Raw genomic sequence first — 17450 nt, 5'->3', positions numbered from 1 at the left:
CTCTAAGACACCTACGACCCCCTTCCCTATTCAGATGATATTTAAGTCTAAATCCTAAAGCTACCTCTGAATTACTCAGTTATCTCTAGGTCTCTCCCAAGCATACACGAACTATATATGTTCATGAACTTGTCCTTCTCTTGTTAAGCTGTCTTTCATTACAGGAATCTCAGCCAAGAACCAGAAGGGCAGGGGGTAAGAGCGCTGACAATACAGAGTCTGTCCACCTCTGGCCCTCCACCTTGTTCATGCTTGCTCAGTGACCTCTCACGGAGCTATGTGTTCCAGCACCTTGGAGATTAATATACATACCTTCGAAATGCCTATCAAGGCCAGGATAGGTTTGGCTTCCCATGAATCTGTTAGAGATAACATAGTCTTTCCCCCTTCCTGATGCACAGGTGGTGCCATAAAATATAATTAAAGGTTAGTTGTCAAGTAGGTGCACCCAAACCCTCTGATCTCACTACAGTGCCCCTCCTGCATATCCTCTCACTCTATAAATCTGTGGATTACAGTCTGGACTTTGCAGAGAATAACTATACAGCTGCCACGGGTCATCCTCTGCCCCATCCCACATGTCAGCAAGTATCTCTGAATAAAACTCTGTGTAACCTGTATGGAGTGGCCTACTTTGTTTTCTGGTCACAAAGTGCCTTCTCAGTTTGGGGGGATATTTCACTCTCCTTCCTCCACGTTCTAGACAGAAAATTTTTCCTTCCCTACAAGGTGATCTATTTATTTCTTAACCAATGATACTTAAAGCTGTTTTAGGAAGGCACAATTCAAGTCAATAACGTATCAGTTGACTTAAAAATATTATCCGGAAAATATAATTACCTGATAGCAGTCTCCTTTAAGATTGTCTAAGACGTCGCCACATGTTTTTCGCATGTATTTCTTACATCCATCAATCACCATTTGGTCAATGTTCAAACAGGTCAAGGAGCAATTCATCCTGAATTTAGATCAAAGAATTCTGAAACAGTAACACTATTGTTTTGAGAGCGAGAGGGTGCCAGTAAGCAAGGGACAGAGAAAGAATCCCACAAGAGGCGGGTGAGGGTAGAGGGGGGAGAAGCGGGGTTCACTGGATGTGGGCCTCAAACTCATGAACCATGAGATCATGACCTGAGCCGAAGTCAGATGCTTAACGACTGAGCCACCCAGGTGCCCTCAAACAGTAACACCTTAAAGAAAAGGTACTGGGCAGCTGGCTGGCTCAACCAACAGAACAAGTGACTCTTGATCACAGGGTTATAAGTTCAAACCGCAAGCTGGATGGAGATTACTTAAAAATAAAATCTTTAGGGGCACCTGGGTAGCTCAGTAGGTTGAGCGTCGGACTTAGGCTCAGGTCATGAACTTGCCATTCGTGAGTTTGAGCCCTGCGTTGGGTTCTGTGCTGACAAATCAGAGCCTGGAGCCTGCTTTGGATTCTGTGTCTCCCTCTCTCTCTGTTACTTCCCCACTCACACTCTCTCTCAAAAATAAAGATTTTTTTTAAATTAAAAAAATAAAAAAATAGAATCTTTAAAAAAATAAAGAAAAGGTAAGACAATTATTTTATAACACTAATGGGTTTCATATTTACCCCCAAAAAACCCATGAATGAGATAATGATTTCATTTTTGTACCAAGGTCATTCAAAAGGGACTGAATTTTCTTTTCTCCTCATGAAGCCCTTCCAGGAAGTGCTAAGCAGTAGATGCTGGACCAAGATTGTTTTCTCTTTATTTTGCAACTAGAGCCATCTCTGCTGCTTTGTTCGTTACCACATGAAAAGGCTACTAGGACTAAATTGAAATGTTCGTTCAAGACAGTATTTATAACACATTTGCCTCATAACATTAACTGGAGCCTTAAGACAAAAAAGGAGGAAGAAAGCAAAAGAAGTCAACTGAACTTCATCTCTAAGTAAAGGATATCTCTACCATAATGACCATCTTTGGTTTCAGTTTGACTATTTCACATAATATGCCCCCATCTCCGCCCCCTAGAATCAGCACGTCTTTGCCACTGTAGTCTTCTTTTCCACTGCCCATGATGGCCTGGGTATATGCCAAATCACTCTCCGCCAGATCTAGGGAGGAAAAACACAGGTCCAAAATGGTGACTCTACCCAAAGCCATACCATGACCTGACTCACCATACTGGAAAGTGCTGGAATCTAGCCTAAAATACAAATTTAAAAAATTTTTGATCTTTAAAAACTGTCAACAATGTGCAGAGATACTTTTATTTTTTCTGGACTGTGGATTTTTCATCAACCCTACCCATCTGACACCTAATACATTACATACAGATTACACACACATATACCTTGAAGAAAACTCAGTCTTACACGTGTTCTGATATGCCAATTAAAAGCAATTACATCTTTCATTACATGAAGTATAACATCTAAGAGTTGTTCCAAATATGAGAGGGAGAAAGCAAACCAGGGTTTAGAGGAAACAAGATTGACCAGGAGTTGCTAATTACTGTCACTCAATGGTGAACATACATGGGTTCATCATACTATTTTGTACACTTGGGTTTGAAATTTTCCATAACAAAAAGATTTCCTAAAAAATAAGCAATCATATTTTCTTTACAGAAGTATTATCCGAATACTCAACACTAAGAAAACTAAAAAAAAGGAACATCAAGACCAAGTTTTCATGGCTCTGCCATAAAACATGAAAGCCCAGACAATTCACAGGTTAATGTGACATAAACATTCCTATCAAAACAAACAAACAAACAAACAAACAAACAGCACTGCCAAGGACAAAGTAGGACAAATCCACAATGGTGTATTTGTGAGGAAAACATTGTCACTTTGCTATGCAACTGGGGTAGGGATGGAATGAATACTTACTAACATCCCCACTAAGGATGAGAATGTTTCCAAATTGCTTTGAGTGTAGAATTTTAATGTTCTGATAAGGTGAATCTTCATCATACACCACTTCATCTATGTCATACTCAACCAGGCGACCATCAGCAGTGGGCCAGTATCTGTCGATGGCCCCTCCTCGAACTATGGGTGGTAATCTGGAAAAAAGGAAAAAGGAATGAGCCTTACAGGAACTGCTTACGGGCTGCTTATGGTGACACTGCCTTAAAAGCGAATCTTTTGGGGCGCCTGGGTGGCTCAGTTGGTTAAGCGTCCGACTTTAGCTCAGGTCATGATCTCGCGGTGAGTGCGAGCCCCTGCTTCACATTCTGTGTCTCCCCCTCCCTGCCCCTCCCATGAGCATGCTTTGTCTTTGTCTCTCAATAATAAACAAATGTTAAAAAAAAATTTTTTTTTTTTTTTTTAGGGTGAATCTGGAGGAGCACCTGGCTGGCTCAGTGGAGCATGCAACTCTGATCTCAGGGGTGATCCACAGGAGTATAAGCCTCACATTGTGGGTAGAGAGTACATTAAAAATAAAAGTGGGGGCACCTGGGTAGCTCAGTCAGTTGAGCATCCAACTTCAGCTCAGGTCATGATCTCATGGTTCATGAGTTTGAACCCCACATCAGGCTCTGGGCTGACAGTGCAGAGCCTGCCTAGGATTTTCTTTCTCCTTCTCTCTCTCTCACAAAATAAATAATCAAAAAAAAATTTTTTTTAAGTGAACCTGGAAGCATGAGTGTACAAAAAGCAAGCCATAATGACCTCATGGCCAATTCCTGAGTAGTATATAAATCTAAAGCTTGGTCTTTCAGCTATGTACAAACATGGCCCCTACCAAATCTAAACAACTGTGGTACATTAAGAGTTTACTTTTTAAATAAACCTTTCTGGCATAATTTAATTTTCCCTTAAAAAAAAGTTGGGAGAAAATGGCAACCTCAGACATCATACTTCATACCCCAAATACTTCAGCAAAAATCAAAACTGCCTACACAACCACACTGCCATTACCAAATTCATACAAGCGCACATGGAAGCAATACTATCATCTAGTACACAATCCATATTTAAATATCCCCACAATCGTCTCAATCATGTCATTGATAGCTATTCTGCTTTTGAATGAAGAATCATACACTATATTTTGTTTTCCTTTTTTGACCCTCATTTCATCTAGTATAGTTCTTCCTCTCATGTGTTTTACAACCCTGACCTCTCAGTCCAGACCAGGTGTTCTGCAGAAAACCCCTCATGAGGTTTTGCCTGAAGATCTCTTCATCAAAGTCAGGTTGGCATGTATTTACACAGGCATCACATCAGGGGCAGAAGATGTGTGCTTCCTATCGTTAGAGATGTAAGCGTGACCACTTGGTTCAAATAGATGGCACCAGATCTCTTCATTTGAAATAGTACCTTTTTCCCTTTGAAATTACTAAGCAAGCTATGGGGTAGTCCTCTGAAATTGGGTGAAGGTCCTGATCTCCCAATAAACCTCCAGTAGTGGCTTTGGCATCTAGAAAATTCTTGGCCAAACCAGTTATTATTACTACAAGGACTGCAAACTGATGATTTCCCCATTCCATTCCATTTTGTAAAAGTTCAGTATTGTAGACAAGGTGAATGTACTAGAAACTACCAGCAGAGGACACTAAATGACAATGAAAACAAGACCCAGAAAAGGAGCTTGGCAAATCTAACAGGAACACAAAATGAAAACTGACTACACGTATAACACAACTATGTGCAAGTCATATGTTCTCAGATACAGTGGTTTCAACCATAAAACAGATTAGCAATAAAACAGCTGTATACTGGCATCTGCTACCTCTGACTTGCTCTGATGACTCTCTTTGTTCCCCTCACTCACCTATTTCCAGGAATACAATCTGAACCTGTCTTAATGAAGCTTCCTCTGAGCAAACACTAACAACTATAAAAAACATAGAGATTTACACAAAGCAAATTTCCATAAACTCTCATTTAATCCTAACAACTCCTGATTTAACCACTTGATCTTTTAAGTGAACAAATGCAGCTGTTGTAATTACTAGCAGACAAGAGGTTTGTCTTGTAAAACGTGGTGCCCCAAACAGGGTAATATTTCCCACTCCCTCTCTCCAGAACAGGCAAACAGGACTTGGAGGTAGTCTCTTCCACCCCGGCTGAGGGTTGGTGGGTGGAAGGAGGTGGGGAGGTAAACCACCTGTGACATTAGATGATGGTGACAAATATCAAGTCATGGGTTTTCAAGGGAGTAAATCCACCCCTGGCTGACCACCAGCCAGCTATCGACAATTACTGAACTATGCACAAACCTGCTGAAAATACATGTCCGTTCTCAACTGTGTCACTACTGCCTTGGCTAAAGAGCTCTTCCCTTGATTGCAACACAATGGTTCTGTTTTTCTTTTTTTTTAGGATTTTATTTCTGGGGCACCTGGGTGGCTCAGTCAAGTTAAGTGTCTGACTCTTGATCTCAGGTCAGTCATGATCTCGCGGTTCTTGAGTCTGAGCCCCACATCGGGCTCTGTGCTGATGGCACGGAGCCTGCTTGGGGTTCTCTAATTGTCTCTGTCCCTCCTTCATTTGTGCTCTCTCTCTCAAAATACATACACTTTTTAAAAAACCTTATTTTTAAGTAATCTCTACACCCAATGTGGGGCTCGAACTCACAACCCCGAGATCAGAAGCTGCAATGCTCCACCGACTCAGGTTATGATCTCACAATTCAGGAGACTGAGCTCCACATTGGGCTCTGTACTGACAACATGGAGCCTGCTTGGGATTCTCTCTCTCTCTGCCTCTGCCTCCCTCTCTCAAAATAAATAAATATTTTTTTAAAAGAATCCATAAAGTTTATTTATTTTGAGAGAGAGAGCGCGAGCACAAGTGGGGAAGGGACAGAGAGAAAGAATCCCAAACAGGCTCTGAACCATCAATGCAGAGCCCGATTCAGGCTCGAACTCACGAACTGTGAGATCATAACCTGAGCCGAAATCAAGAGTCAGATGCTTAACCAACTGAGCTACCCGTGCACCCCAACACATTGGTTTTTAAAGCCTGGCAAAGAAACAAAAAGGATCTCTAACAGGATGGGGAAGCCATCTATCTTGATGAAGCACTCATCCCAGCATGAAGTACATCTATCTCTTTGGAACGGGCTACAGGAGATATTCCGGAGCCCCACACAACTCTGGTTTCAACTGTCACTGCTGAACATTAAAAATGGATCCTAGAGAGAAAGTCAGGTAAAGTATGTCCTGGGCCTCAGGTACACTGGGTAAACCACAATATGTCCCTCCACTCCTCAACAAAACTTAAATGATGTGAGTTTGTTTTCCTGTTTCTTTTCTTTTGAAAAACAATATGAAAATAAATTCTCTAATACATCCCATAGCTTCTTAGTTGAAAATTCAGATTTAAGTCATCAGCCACAGGGGAACAATAATTTCAGATGTTACTGAGTTACCTGTTAATGACTGAATTTCTTTTTTTTTTTAATTTTTTTTTAACGTTTATTGATTTTTTTGAGACAGAGAGAGACAGAGCATGAACAGGAAAGGGTCAGAGAGAGAAGGAGACACAGAATCCGAAACAGGCTCCAGGCTCTGAGCTGTCAGCACAGAGCCCAACGCGGGGCTTGAACCCACGAACCATGAGATCATGACCTGAGCCAAAGTCGGACGCTTAACCAACTGAGCCACCCAGGCGCCCCAATGACTGAATTTCTAACCATGTCATTCCCCAAAGAGAAAAGTGGCACCATCCTTGTCCTTTTGAGGCCAATAACAAAAAGCCTACCACCAAATATTCCCAATAACTTCTCGACCCCTCCACCCTGGTTTTATAAAAAGATTTAACAGCAGCAACAAGCAAAAGCAAAGTCTGTATTTTGAATTGAAAATATGAAGCTTAACTCCACTCTCAAAACTCCTCTACCAAAAAGAATCAGACTTGTCATGAATGCCGAAAACCACAAACGCATTCCATCTATTTACTCACTCCTAAAAACAACCACAATAAAAGACCAATAAAAATCAGAAGCATTTTGATGTTGGCAAATTCATTATCATGGAGTTAACACATTTTACAACACAGTGGGAACCTGCTGAATGCAAGCTGGTGCAGATATGAAAATGGTGCAAGCCGGGAAAGATGGAAAATCCACAAGTGTGAGGGTGTGAACATATTTTTAAGAATAGGAAAGAGGGAAATACAGCTGCAGATGCATACACTGAACTTAGGCGGGATACACAAATCTAGGTACTCTGGCAGATTTCAACAAAGTGGGCAACTTGTGGACTGTTACACTCGTTTACTGGCAGTTCCCTGCTTTCTACCTTACCAGAGATCAAACAACTTTCTGGTTAAGCTTACATCAGCCCTGGAGCTTTCCTATGGGCTGAGGAACTCAGCATGCTGAGCAATTCAGTCCTTACACATCCTTGGTCTTGCCAAAATGAATTCCCTCTTCTAGAAAGTGCTGTCAACTAGGGAAATCTGTATTCTGGTCGCTGCCATCAGTGGTGGTGCAACCTTGGTGCAGTGTGTTTGCTGTTGTGAGTAATGGGCCAGCCTCCTACTCCTGGGGCCTGATAAGGAGCCACCCAGACAGGAAAGAGCAAACTGCTGAGAATTACCTGCTGGGCATCCATGATTCACTTCTATTCTTAATTCCCAGGACCCACCCGAGACTCTGTCCATTCCAACAAACGTCAAAACTGTTATTTCTATCAAAGCTCTTTTAACAATTGACATCACGGACAAATACCTCTACACTGTTCAAGAGAACTTTTGGTAGGGACAGAAACGTTCCTTATCTGTGCTGTGCACTATGATAGTCACTAGCCATTAGCTACTAACAGGAGACTAGTGAGAGGAGAGGAATGGAACTATTTTTATTAAGTTTAAACAGCCAAAAACTGTCTTCATTACCATTTGAAAAGAACCGACCTGTGGCTGCTCAAAGTGGGTGGCCTCTCAATTCTTCCTATCTTGCAGTTACCTTAGTTGAAAGCTGTGAGGCAAATTTTCTGTCACCTCATCTTGTCCTGAATCTTAGAACTGAATTCCACTTGAGAGCGCAGAGTTCTGAGCAGAGAGAGCGCGTTTTCACTTTACTGGACCAGGTTGGGAAGTTTTCTAACTCCCCTGTGACTGAGATGGAAGCCCCATCAGCTCTCTGCTTTATACAGTTCCAGCTCCTGAGACTCACTCCCTATCTCCTTTCTACCTTGTCTTGTTTGGGTGTGAGGCACCCGCTAGCTCAGGCTATCATGTTGCCAAAAGCAGCCCGTACTCGGGGACAACACGACCATTCCGATGATCTCATCCGACATTCAGGAGTGAACTTACCGCTTCACCCGCCCAGTACTGTCCCGACTCAATTCTTTCATTCTTTCTTCTACTTTGTTCAGAAGCTACAATTAAAAGAAAAGAAGTCAATGGGCTTACAGAACAGGCTAAGAGGTACACCGAAGTTACAGACCAGGAGGCTGAGGCCGTGGTGATAGACCTGTGCTTTTACTCCTGTCCTCCCCCATCCCTTCAGCAGCCTCCAGACCTGGCCCAGTTCCACACACCACACCAACCAGGCCTCAAGGTGCTGACCCAACCTCAGTCTAAGTCACCAGTGAAATAACGGGGAAGGGGAGAGCAGAAGGGTAAGGCACATAGAACATCCTGCTTAAAGGTGTACGTTCCATCCAGTGGCAACAAGTAAAATTACTCAGTATTCAAGCAGTCAAGGGAATGATGACAAGCCAGGTTCCTAACAATAACTGAGGAACAACTATTTTTCTTCTAAAATCATTGATCTGGAGGGAGGAAAGTTTAAAGTTAACTGGGTTGTCAGCAATTAAGTAAAATAACTTTACCATTAAAATAGACATTTAATGATCCTCAAATACTTATAATTACATCGAAGTAAATAAAAAGTCAATAAAAGTGAAAAACCAACACTGTCAACTTCTTGGCCTTGTGAATCACCATCATAACTCTGAAGGTCCAATAACACCAGTCCATGTGGGTAAATTCTCAAATTGGCAAAACTACAAAGGAAAGTATAATTTTAAGGTTAGGAATTGTATCATGGCATTCCCAAGAAAAAGACACCAACCCACCCAATTAAAAGGAAAGACCATTGCTCTTTTTTCCCCTAAATTACATAGTTAACCCTTTTGGTTTCTTAGGAGAGCCTCTTCTTGGGGGTGAGGGAGCCACCTATCAGGGAAGATTTAGATGGAGTCACCACATGCTAACGTTTTCACATAACAGGTTCTTGGGCCCAGAAAGTGATTCAGTAGCAAGTTCTGTGAACCTGATGATTTTTTTTTTTCCAAAGTAAATTCTACCCCCAAAGTGGGACTCGAACACACGATCCTGAAATCAAGAGTCACATGCTCTACCATCTGAGCCAGCCAGAAGCCCCTGTGAACCTGCTTTTTAAGAAGGTTCCCTGGCACATGATTGGGCCAGGTTTAGTAACCATGGCCTTAAGATGAAGGGAGGGTAGGAAAGGGCAAGTGGGTCCTCCCAATTAACCTTCAGAGAGTTCAAACCAGAGCCTTGTTTTTCTGACTGCAAGCAGGTGGTGGTTAAAATGACTTAGTTGTGAATTGGCACACCCCAGCCCTATACTGCAAACCAGATCCAGATCCAGCCCGCAAGCTGTTTTGCAAAGCCTGCAGATTAAGAATGGTTCTTACATTTTTTAAAGAGTTGTTTAAAAAAGAGAGAGAGAATGTGACAGACACTTAAGTGGCTTCTTACAAAAAAGCTTTCTGACCCCTAATTTGGTGAATCTGCACATTTTTCTTAAAATGTCAGAGTGTATCACATCTAATAGAAGTTAATTATTTGGAAAAACTTCTGTTTCAATCATACACGTGTATCTGTACTGCATAGACACAGAGGAATATGTACAGGGTTATGACATAAAATTACTTCCTAGCATAAGTTGTGGTTAAAGAAACATTTGAAACATACTAAATTAGAAGAATTCTGTTCAGAGAATACCGGCAGTGTGCTTAGATTAAAAAAATAAACACTACTAGTTAATTTTACCTTCAGCCCCAAAATCAAGTTCAGGCCCAGGAAAGCAGAAATCAATTACATCTGAATGTAGCTAATCATCTTTCCTTGCCCCTCCACCACCAGCAGCACAAAGGACAGGGGCTGGGGATGGGGGAAGGGTAGAAAAACATCACTTTTAACCACCTGATTGATTCTAGCTGAGTCCTCTGCCAGAGAACTGCAGAAACACAGGAACACAGACAATGCGGGAAGTTAAGGTCTAGTAACAAACTCAACCATTAAAAACAGAAAGAAATAGAGAGGAAAATTTGTGGGGCGGGGGCCCCGCGGGGTGGAAAACATGTAAAAAGGTGGATGAGGATCAGGACCTCAGCATCACAATGTGGCCATTAGCCAGAAGTCAAGCCAGAAGCGGGTGCTGTCCCCCTGAGCCTGGTGGCCTGCCAACCACCCCCCACCACCACCACCAATCCATGCCTGGGCGGGAGAAGTGAGGTTTCAGGACAGGAACCACAGGGATGAGTCCCAGTTGACCAAGCAAAAGAAGAGGGAGACCAATGTGGAAAATAAGTTTTTAAACAAAGCAAGTTGGGGAGCCTTGGTGGCTCAGATGGTTAGGCATCTGACCAGCTCAGGTCATGAGCTCAAGGTTTGTGAGTTCAAGCCCCACACAGGGCTTTCTGCTATCAGCACAGCCTGCTTCAGACCCTTTGTCTCCCTCTCTCTATGCCCCTCCCCTGCTTGCGCGCTAAGTAAAAACATTTAAAATAACCATGTTAATTTTCATTTTTTCTGCTTTCAGAAGCAAACAGCTCTTGTCACTCAAAATTCCCTTCCAGGAAGAATTCTAGACTCCCTAGACAACGGGAATTGGTGTATATGGTACAAGATTCAAGAAATGAGGTACAGAAGTAGGCAGGGCCTGGCTGCAAAGGCAGTTAGGAGACTGTTACGAGATTCAAGGCTTCACCTAGAGTGGAAAAGGAGCCTCCTGGGGTGGCAGGGTGACATGGCTCAATTTGCCGTGGTTCCCAAAGGATGGCCCATACCCAGGACAGCAAGAGACCACGGCAGGAAGGTGGAGAAAAGAGGCCAGGACAGAGAGGGACTGAATGCAAACCTGCAGGAGCTGGAAGGATCAAGGACAGCTACAAACCTCTACTTCCAGGAAACGTGCTATTAACTGGGTCAGAGCATGGACCAGGGGAGGCAGGAGAGTTTGGTGGTGATGTTGATCTGGGGTCAAATCAACATCTTCCTTGAGGAAAAAATTATTTTAGATACATTTGAGGTATCTGCTAAACACATACATGGAGATTTGCTACATAGTTAGAAATACATATCTGGGCTTGGGGAGAGAGGAGCTGGGAAGTCTTTGAGAGGCATCAAGAGAGGAAGTCCATTACCCCCATGGGGTGGACCATGTTGACTTATACAGAGAATAATGAAAGGGCGGGGCGGGGGGCATGCTAAGAAGTTTCCCTCATCTTCCAGCATTGCCTTCTGAACCTCTGTAAGAGCATGGGGGTGGTTATTTTTTCTTTTAATAGAAAAACAAGTGAGAGAACATGGGACATTAATGAAACCATGTGGAATTAAAGTACTTTGTACCTTGGGGGAATGGAATTAAAGTCACTGAAAATACCCAGGAGTTCACATTTTAAAATTAACAGGGCAGGGGCACCTGGGTGGCTCAGTTGGTTAAGCGTTCGACTTTGGCTCAGGTCATGATCTCACAGTTCATAGGTTCGAGCCCCGCATCAGACTCTGTGCTGACAGCTCGGAGCCTGGAGCCTACTTCAGATTCTGTGTCTCCCTCTCTCTCTGACCCTGCCCCGCTTGCGCTCTGTCTCTCTCTCTCTCAAAAATAAATAATAAACATTAAAAAAAATTTAATGTTTTAAATTAATAGTGCAAATCACTAAGAATCTTACTAGTTTCCACGCTAAACCAGACAAGATAGAATACAAACCTAGACTTAGGAGAGCACAAAGAGCTCAACACACTGGCAGCTTCTTATCGGTCAGTTCTTAATTTAGGTTTCCTTTCCAACTCCCAGAACATATTGGCTTTCATCTACATATTGATTATGTAAAGTCTAGATAGTCTATAAAGTCTTAAGGAAAAAAAAACTTGAAATCTTGGATCTCCTCATCTTCCTGTCAACCTTCTTGCAGACATTCTCATCCTGCATTTGACCATGGTCTGCATTAATTGATAATAACTTATAACCGTGCTAATCGCAGTGGGATTCACAGTGGGGTCAGCCGACCAGCACCACCAGCACTCCCTGGGAGCTTGCTGGAAATGCTATTTAGGGTGCTGCTCCAGAGCAGTATACTGCATCAGAAATTCTTGGAGTGGGGCCCAGGAATCTTTTAACCAAGTCTGAATCATGGCCTGCCAGTTCACAGTGCTTATGCTGCCCAGGGGGGTTCTGGGTCCTGGCCACACAGCAGAATCATCTAGGCAGGGGAGTTTGGAAAAATACTGATGCCCAGTGGCCTCAATCTCTGGGAGAATGACTGGGGTAATGGCATCTTGTGAAAGCGCTCCCAGACGAGTCTACTGTGCAGTTAGGGCTGAGAAGCACTGAATTCTAGCTCCCTCCTACAAGGTGTCACAGGAGGAAATAAAAATACCTGGACACCACCCCACCACTGCCCTTTGCCCCCACCCTCCACCCCCCACCCCCAACTGAAGTACTCAGATCTGAAGAGCAGCACTCAAGGACACCTCACCTGCCGTTTTTGTTTATGTAGGTCGCTAAATAACCATGGTCTTGCCAGGTGTGCACCGACTCCGTCATCCCTTGCTCCTGGAAAATGGACTGGAGGCCTTTTAGAATGGTCTCACCATCAGCTAGAGAACAAGGGAGAGAAGGCAAGGTGGTCAGGATGAAGTACATTCCAGAGGAAAGCCAATGAGGCAGTTTGATGACCGAACTTTCTGAGAAAACCTGAACAAAGAGTTGCCAGTGTCACCTATCCCTTTTGTCATGAGCTGTGTAAACGTTCAATTCCATGAGGAGACACTACACAGATTACCAGGTAACACAATAAAGACACCAAAAAAACCCACAAAATAATTGTGCTGAGGATGCAGACATGTATTTAGCCAACTAGAGATGGCACAACAAAATATTTAGCCTAAACCAGAAATCAAAGATATGCAAATAAAGGAGCTTCTACTTTAGGGTAAATTAATGAGCATATACAGTGCTAGAAAGGGGATTCCATCCTCTGTTGATGGGTATTATAAATGACTTCAAAACTTTTGGTTCTATGTTCCAGATGTCTCACAGTAAGGATGGGTTGCTATTATAATTTGAAAAACATAAATCAAACAGGGCCACTCAGTAACTTATTTCTATATGGTAGAAACTGAACAACTCCATATGGGACAACCTGCTATGCAGTGTGAACCCCTCCTTGGACAGAAGCCACTCTTCCCCCTCCCTCCCACCCACCCACCTCCAAAATGGAGCTCAATCAAGGTTACAGAAATTGCATTAATCTCTGAAGACTCACTTGAAGCCAGAATCTTCAAGAATATCCAACATTATGAGACTGAGAGGAAAGGCAAAATGCCATTTTTTCTCTTCTAGTTCTATATGCTAAGCAGTCATTTTCTGAGAAGGGTAAGATAAAAAACCGAGATGAGACTAAAGGAATTACTCTGTACTGGCCCATGAGCCCTGCACAGGCTGGTGCTTTTTCCACATAAAATAGCGGAGGCGGCAAAGCGTCAAAATAAAAAGCGGGTCTGTGACCTGAACCAAGGCAAAAGAAAAAACAGAAAGATTCACAGCTGACCACAGTGTGGTTTCACAAGAAAATTACACTAGAATTCCTTCCATAAACTAACTAGTGCCAAAACCTGGACTAGAAGTTAGTATTTTTTTCACTCTACATAGAATGTATCTCCAGTGATGTTTGGAACTATGTTCTAAAGACCTTCCAGAGCATAGTAAATGAAGACCACAAATGGGGTCAGAGGCCAAATTGGACAGCAGATATGTCTTATTCTGGCTGGCACAGACTTTTTTTTAAAAATGTAAGTCAGTTGCCCCTTAAAAACCTAATTTCACCTGCCCCCCCCACCTGCAGTGGGTGGAATGGTGCCCCCCCCAAAGGATATGTCCACATACTAACCTCCAGAACCTGAAAATGTGACCTGATTTGGAAAAAGGGTTTTGCAGATGTAATTATGGATCTAGAGAGGAGATCATCTTGGATTATCCAGGTGGGCCCTAAATCCAATTACAAGTGCCCTTATGACAGAAAAGGAGACACAGGAGTAGGTGACAGAAAGACAAAAGTAGAGACTGAATTGATAACAGCCACAGGCTGAGAACACGGAAGAGCCATGAGAAGCTGGAAGAGGTAAGCAAGGACTCTCCCCTAGAACCTTTAGAAGGGACCACAGCCTTGCCAACAATTGTTTTGGATTTCTGGCCTCCAAAACTGGAAGAGAATAGGTTTCCGTTGTTTTAAGCCATCCAATTTGTAGCACTTTGTTACGGCAGCTCCGGAGGACTAATACACCCACCAAAATTCATATTTTTAACATCACTTAACAAACAATAGTGGGGCGCCTGGGTGGCTCTGTCAGTTAAGCCTCTGACTTCCGCTCAGGTCATGATCTTGCGGTTGAGGAGTTTGAGTCCCGCGTCAGGCTCTCTGCTGTCAGCACAGAGACCACTTCGGATCCTCTGTCCACCCCTCTCTGCCCCTCTTCTGCTCATCCTCTCTCTCTCTCTCTCTCTCAAAAGAAATAAACTTTAAAAAACAGCAAATAGCATAGCAAAAATGGCAGTGAAGGCATCATTTTTTAAATCTTCCAAATCCCCAGAGACAGAGATATTAGGATAGCACAACTAAAACTCACAGACAACATTTAAAATAAAACTAGATGAGTGTGCACCCCCAAGCGCCCAAACAGGAGCAGGTAGAGACAAGCAAGCCACAACCTAGAGGCCTGTGTGGTACCAGCAATGGTGAGAGGAAGTGAGAAAGCAAAGGGACTTCAAATTGCTCATAAAAACACCAGTTGGCGTTCATGCACAAGGAAGGGCTCTCCTCCTTTGAGAAGGCAGCACCCAGAAGGGACACAGTGAGAGAGAGTAGGGTACACAGTGAGAGAGAGCAGGATAGTTTATGGAGCCAGATAATGTCAGGGTGGCCAATCCCTATGACGAGCAAATGAAGGGAGGCTGCTTCTAGGGAAAAGCCCCCCATCAGGGAAAGACTACTGGAGCAGAATGCACATCACACCCACAGCATAAGCATCAACGAACACGAGTGGTGACCTCATGTCTCATTAGTCTAGCTCATTCCCACAGAACTATGCCTTTGGGAAACTCATTTGGCAGAAAATAGCTGGCTTCGCTATTCTGAAATTGGTTTCAGGAAATTAAAAGGGGGAAGCCTGAATTTTATCTGCTATATTATATTCGGTTTTAAGACCGAAATCCACCCCCTAAAAAAATTCTGATTTCAAACTTCATAAAAAAGAACTGACCTTGTTCAGTGTGTTTGTCACTGAAGCCTGGTGGGGTCAAGCCACCATGGAAGTGACTGAGCTGCAGGGCGGGAAAGACAAGTATGCCCAGTGTGCCCGAGTCCCACATACCCCAAGCAGTACTTGCCCTGAATAGGAAAACCACTATGTCATTATTCAATCCCTCCTCGGCTAGAACAGATGTTTTCTGTTTCGAAAGTGTATAAAACAAATCATCACTCCTGGTAAATGGCCTCAATACTGGGTCCTGCTGGCACATTAGAAAACAGAACACAAATCCCTCATGCCGGTGAAGGGGACAATCTAGACAGGGCCACCCTATCACTGGCCAGGCTGTACAGTGAATGAAGACCTCAGCTCCAAGGCTGAGGCAGGGCAAAATCTATCCCTTGGGCCAAGGAAAGGGGGACTTTGATACACCTAAAACCCTTGTCTGCTGGCCAAACCCAGCATGGTGACCATCCCCCTTTTCTAACTGGCACTGGCAGAAAGGCACTGAGGGGGCTAATGGAGGCCCCCCATCCAGCCAGGTTTCAAACAGAAGAAAAACACATTATGAAAGAAACCCAATTGAGAGTGTTACTTATTTCTGTACTGTGGGCTTGCCCCTCAATTCAACACAAATATGCCAGGTCTGAATGTTCTTCCTGGCTGTCACCACCGCCTGGTCCCTTGTGGGCAAAGAACATGCCAGCCCTGCCAAGGATACAGGGACTGTGCTTTTCTGCACTATCCTCCTGCTCTCTCCTCTCTTGTCATCCACATCACTCACAGTCCTTGGAGAAGACTGAGAAAGGGGAGCCAGAGCTGAACCAACTGCCCAGCAACTCTTTCCCAGAACCAAGGTTTTCAAATGAAAACAAAGCCATGAGGTGCCAGGGTGGCTTAGGCAGTTGGGTGTCCAACTCTTGATTTCGGCTCAGGTCATGATCCCTGGGTCATGGGATCGAGCGCCAAGGTGGGCCCCATACTAAGCAGGGAGCCTGCTTAAGATTCTCTCTCCTTCCCTTTGCCCCTGTCCCCTGCTTGCTCTCTCTCCCTCGCACTCTAATTTTTTTTTAATTACAAAATAAATGAATAAAATAAAATGAAGCCAAAGACCTGAGCTCTGCTAGGTTTAATGATGTGGCTAACTTGGTCATCTTAACCTCAGGTGTTCAATAAATGTTTTGCGGGGAAATGAATTTATTTCAGTTAGCTAAATTAATCATCCATATTGCTGTATCTTTGCAGAGTTTCTAGAACTTCTAAATCAGTGATTTTCAATCCTAGCAGTGCATTATCATCACCTGGAGAGTTTTAAAAACCGGTATGTCACATCCTAGACCAATCAAATAAAAGTCTGGGGGTGGCACTCAGGCATCAGTATTTTTCAAAGCTCCCTGGGAAATTCCAATGCACAGCCATGGTTGAGAACCACTGATCTAAACCACTAGATAACAAGAATGAACAAGAAATCCCCGCTATTTCCAAACTAATTACACTCGAGTCACAAAAAGGTTATAGAAAATGTTGAACAAAGTCTGACAAAAACCCAAACTCCTTACTAACTATAGCCACAGGTAGCCTAGGACATGCCCCAGAAAATGCTCTGCAGTTATTATCCAATTTCAACCTTTCATACCCATCTAGTAAGAAACGTAACACAACCGAACAAAATATATTTGGCTATATCAGGGCTCCTCAATTGGTGATGACAACATATGGTGTGAAGGACTGTCTTGTGCCTCACAGGACCTTGGCAATCCCAGTCATACACACAACATGTGGGTAGTAGCCCCCTTTGTTAAAAAAAAAAAAATTTAAGGGGGCGCCTGGGTGGCTCAGTCAGTTGAGTGACCAACTCTTGATTTTGGCTCAGGGAGGGCACTCTCTGTGTGATTGAGCCCCGCATCAGGCTCTGTGCTGACAGTGTGGTGCCTGCTTGGGATTCTGTCTCCCTCTCTTTCTGCCCCTCCTGTGTGCATGCATGCTCTCTCTCCCTCTCTCTGTCAAAAATAAACAA

At 43.4% G+C, this 17450-nt stretch overlaps 1 protein-coding gene across 1 annotated transcript in view; it reads right to left on the bottom strand.

Moving 5' to 3' along the window:
- Positions 1-17450, bottom strand: part of SMS (spermine synthase) — a 53401-nt gene that overhangs the window by 16577 nt on the left and 19374 nt on the right. Inside the window, exons 2-7 of the mRNA XM_030304653.1 lie at positions 12664-12784; positions 8847-8937; positions 8243-8307; positions 2864-3039; positions 1929-2083; positions 841-930 (exon numbers count right to left, since the gene is read on the bottom strand). Coding sequence (XP_030160513.1) covers positions 841-930; positions 1929-2083; positions 2864-3039; positions 8243-8307; positions 8847-8937; positions 12664-12784 — 698 coding nt within the window. The remainder of the gene's footprint in view (positions 1-840; positions 931-1928; positions 2084-2863; positions 3040-8242; positions 8308-8846; positions 8938-12663; positions 12785-17450) is intronic.

Source organism: Lynx canadensis, chromosome X (genome assembly GCF_007474595.2).
Source record: "Lynx canadensis isolate LIC74 chromosome X, mLynCan4.pri.v2, whole genome shotgun sequence".
Taxonomy (NCBI): domain Eukaryota; kingdom Metazoa; phylum Chordata; class Mammalia; order Carnivora; family Felidae; genus Lynx; species Lynx canadensis.
This window is presented reverse-complemented; position numbering and strand designations above follow the sequence as displayed.